Below are 4,247 nucleotides of genomic sequence, written 5' to 3' on the forward strand. Positions count from 1 at the left end.
AGTCTGAATCAAGATAAACACATTGGTTCTGATGTGTATGTATCTGTTGAAATAACCATCCAATTTAATGATTCTAAAAAAGAATTTACAAATACTAATGTTTATTAGGCCAAAAGATCTTTGCTTGTTGAGGGAATTTTCAACAAATGTAATTAGTTTTAACATATCTTTTGAAGTGTGCTGTGTGTTATGTGTTAAAAAGAAGCTTTATGGTAAATCATTAATTTTGGCTTTTGTCTTTAGTTTTGAGATATTATACACAGAAGATGGGAAGAACTAAATGTTCTAAGTGTGGAATTTCACATAAAAATACTGACAAGGACATAAAGTTAAAAGTTTTCCCTTCTGATGTCCAAAGGTAAGAATCTGTCTTTCTATCAGCTGTCTCTCATCCTCCTCTCTTTCTCATTTTTGACCTTTCTTTGTTACTACTTTTGGTACTTATCTTTGAATCCGTCACTCAATGTAACATGGACAGAAAAAAAACAATTTACAGTGAAATATGAGAGGTAAGGATTAATCATCCCAAATCTTTTTCAAGGCTCTAACTGGGCATTTTCCCTGTCAGGGGTATCCTGATGAGGTATATATTCAAATTTCTAAAAGTTATATAATGAGTTCTCTGGGAGATCCATCAACAAATTTTCAATTCCTTGTACATTTGCCAAGTTTAAAATGCAACTTAAGCAGTCTAAATTTACATGATTTTTCTGCTAACCAATTAGGGGGGGAAGGCTGTCACATTATTAATATACACACTCTAACTTAATTTGTTATGGATATGCTTCCACATTTTAGAATATACAATGAGAAGTCTTTAAAAAAAAAATTGTCCTATCAACAGGTTTATAACCATAATAGTATTATACTGAGTCCTTGTTTTCATTAAAAAAAAAACTGGTTTTTTTACCTGAAAGTAAGGAGCAAACATTAAAACTTAAAATGAACAGAAATTATTCCATATATGAAAAGGGCTGTCCCCTCCTCAACGCCTTGCTCTTTATGCTAAAGGTTTTTATTGTTAAAAAAAAAAATTGTGAGGAAGAGTCTAACTTTAGCATAAAGAGTAAGGTATTGAGAAGAGGACAGCCCCTTTTATATACAGAATAATTTCTGTTTGTGTTAAGTTTTAATGTTGCTTTCTCGAAAGTTGTTTAATTTTATTTACGAATGTTTTTATTAGTAATAAATATACATATTTTACAAATTAACTTATACTAAAGTTTTGAATTGTGTTCTAATTCTTTAAAAATGACCTCTTAATCACAAAGGCCATTAGTTAGAATAAATAGCGCTTATGAAAGTACTAAACAATCTTTGGCTTAAAGAGCGAGGTATTGACCAGGGGGCAAACCCAATCATATACATAATAATTTCTGTTCATTTTAAATTTTGATGTTGCTCCCAACTTTCAGTTGAAAAATTTTTTTTTATTTAATTTTTGATTGTTTTTTTATGATACTGGGTAATCAGGTGCCCCCATCATAGCAATGTCCCTTCTCCCATGAAAACTTCCTCCATGGAAAGATCCTCCCACATAACCCCCGACCCACCCAACCCCCCCCCCCCACTACCAGAAAAAATCCCCCCTGAAAACGTCTCTATACTTCCCAATAACCAATACTATATCTAAACATTGGGTAAAGTTCATAACTTTTAGGCCTCCCCCCAGGTACTTTGGGGGGTTAAGTCATCCTAAAAGACATAGTTATTATATTTTCGACTATGCTGAACAAAATGGCTATCTCAAAATTCTGATTGGGTGACTTTGCAGAAAAAATTAGTGTGGGAGGGGGCCTAGTTGCCCCCCATTTTTTTGGGGCCAGATTAAAAGAGTACTAGAACTTTTAATTTCTGTTTGAATGAGCCCTCCCTCGATATTCTAGGACCACTGGTTCAATACAATCACCCCTGGGAAAAAAACACATCCATGATCTTTCTTCTGGCAAAAATACAAAATTCCACATTTTTGTATATAGGAGCTTTAAACGTCTACAGTAGGGTTCTCTGTTATGCTGAATCTGATTTTTTGATTTTCATTAATGTTCTGTAACTTTTAGGGGGCATTTCCCTCTTTTTTCAAAAATCAGGCAAATTTCTTCAGTGCGTAAGTTTTGATGGGTAGGACTAAACTTGATGAAACTTATATGTTTGAAATCAGCATTAAAATATGATTCTTTTGAAGTATCTATTGGTATCAAAATTCTGTTTTTTAGAGTTTCAGTTACTATTGAGCCAGGCTGCTCCTTACTTACAGTTCATTACCAAAAACTGTTTGATTAATTTAAATTTAAAAAACTTTCACAAAATAGGTTTTTCAAAGAAAAGTAAAGAGCTACATTCACCCAATACTGAGCAGAAATGAAGTCAAATAATTGAAGTCAATAATGAAGTCAAATAATATGAAACCCAAAACAAAATAGAAATTAAAATAAATAATCTTATTAAACTCAAAATAAGCAGAATCTAAGATGAGTAGGGCTGATTTCATCCATGCCTTCTTTAGACAATTTGCTATCCCTTAAATTTTATTTGGTGTGTCAGGAAGAGTGACTGAATGTTTTGCTCTTATGATCCAGTGCTTAGTTAATCAAAGTCATAAAAGTGTTACAAACCTTTTTTTTAATTGCATTCAGTACTTTTATAATTAAATGAAAAATAACATGTATATGATACAAGGAATGTGGCTATTTAGATGTGCAAGGCTGCTAGGGTTATGTTTCTTAGGCTTAAATGTAGTGAAAAATGACTAATATGATTTTACTCCTAAACAATGGTAATTTTTTTTTTCAAAATGGATGTTCAAAATCAGACTGTCCAATTGCTGAGTATTACCCTAGGCTCAAGATTACCAAAGGGATAAATTAGATAGTTAATTATATTTATCAAACTGTATATGAAGGGGCATGCCCAGGAAAATTAAAATCATTAAAGAAAATCGCTTAAAATCTGTAAGTGATGCTTAAAAATAAACGCTCCACTGTTCTTGTAGCTACAGGGTAACTTTAAAACACCAATTTTACCTTGTATTTCCTAGTGAGTATCTTATTTTACCAATGTAACCATATTATACCAATTTTTTATTTTACAGTGATTTTACAACACTAGCTCAGATTGCTCTTGCTCTTTACTTAGACAGTGCTATTGTGCTGTATATGATTAGATAAATTTCATTTTATATATTATATAGTTGTTAAATATTACTAAATTGGAATTTTACCTTTCAGGTCTAATATCTGGGCAAATTTGTCGCAAAATCAAGAAGTACTAGCCATGTCACCAAAGACACGGTACGTAAAAAAATGTAGGATGTGTATTGACTGCCTGAAACCAGTTTTAGAAAGTTCAGCCAGAACATATAAGCAAGATCAAGTTGTATCAAAGCACACTAGCTCTTCTAATATGCTTGATTCTCAAAGGAATGATAAGAGATATTCTGTTTCTTCACCCACTGGAAAGTGGAAAGTGGTCCAATCTCAAGAAAGAAAAAAACCAAACCATGGAGTAGCAAACCCAAAAGATAAACTGTGCCCCCCATTAACAAAGTGTAGAAGACAAATATTATGCGATTATCACGCAAATTTGCCATCAACCAGTGAAAGCTGTAATACTACCTCCAATTTTGAACATGACCATTGTAATAGTCTGAAATCAAAAGACTATAGTGAAGATACATCAGACACAAGGATTGAGTTTGTGGATGTTGCCACAAATACAAAACAATCACAGTTTCAAAGATCTATTTTGATTTCTGACCATGCTTATAGTTCCAAAGAGGATGAATGCATAGACACAAACATGGTAGATAACACTCTAAATTCAACCTTAAATGAAGTAGAAATAGATGTGGACAATATGAGTGACTTTTCCCTTGAAGATCTTGACTGTGTATTCAATGTTAAAACTTTTAGAAGGACAAGAACAAAAACAGTGGTCACCCAAAAAACAGCAAATGACAAGAAAAATAAGAAATCTCAGGAGGCAGAATTTACGACTGAGGAAGAATTTGAAAAAATACAATCAACTAAATGCTGGAAAGCCTTCTAAGGATCAACTTTGCTCTAGAACAACCAAATAGGTATTAATGGAATCGTTGTCAAAGTAAGCTATTTATAAATTTTTGGACTAGCTAGAAAATAGTTATGGCAATTTTTTTCTCTTTTGTCAGAGTATTATCATCTTAAATATTCCATTTAAAAAATCCTGTCTCTTAAAAAATTAAATTTCTAAATATAGGCCGAACCTTC

The 4,247-nt window shown here is 32.3% G+C and overlaps 1 protein-coding gene across 1 annotated transcript; it reads left to right on the forward strand.

Annotated features, from left to right (window-relative positions):
- Positions 1 to 237: 237 nt before the first annotated feature.
- On the forward strand, positions 238 to 4,047 carry LOC148939012 (uncharacterized). Its single transcript, XM_089107390.1, has 2 exons — positions 238 to 358; positions 3,228 to 4,047. Exons 1-2 carry the CDS (start codon positions 267 to 269, stop codon positions 4,045 to 4,047), a joined length of 912 nt encoding a protein of 303 aa, XP_088963516.1. The 5' UTR covers positions 238 to 266.
- The last annotated feature ends 200 nt before the right edge of the window (positions 4,048 to 4,247 follow it).

The sequence above is a fragment of the Artemia sp. Qi Xiang Cuo genome, unplaced genomic scaffold (assembly GCF_049724085.1).
Source record: "Artemia sp. Qi Xiang Cuo unplaced genomic scaffold, ASM4972408v1 HiC_scaffold_23, whole genome shotgun sequence".
In the NCBI taxonomy this organism is placed as follows: Eukaryota; Metazoa; Arthropoda; class Branchiopoda; order Anostraca; family Artemiidae; genus Artemia; species Artemia sp. Qi Xiang Cuo.

What these genes read in the sequence shown, in the direction of transcription:
- LOC148939012 (XM_089107390.1), top strand. Translation starts at nt 267, where the DNA reads ATGGGAAGAACTAAATGTTCTAAGTGTGGAATTTCACATAAAAATACT. An exon ending in TTCCCTTCTGATGTCCAAAG is followed by an intron (nt 359 to 3,227) that starts GTAAGAATCTGT and finishes TTTACCTTTCAG; the next exon opens with GTCTAATATCTGGGCAAATT.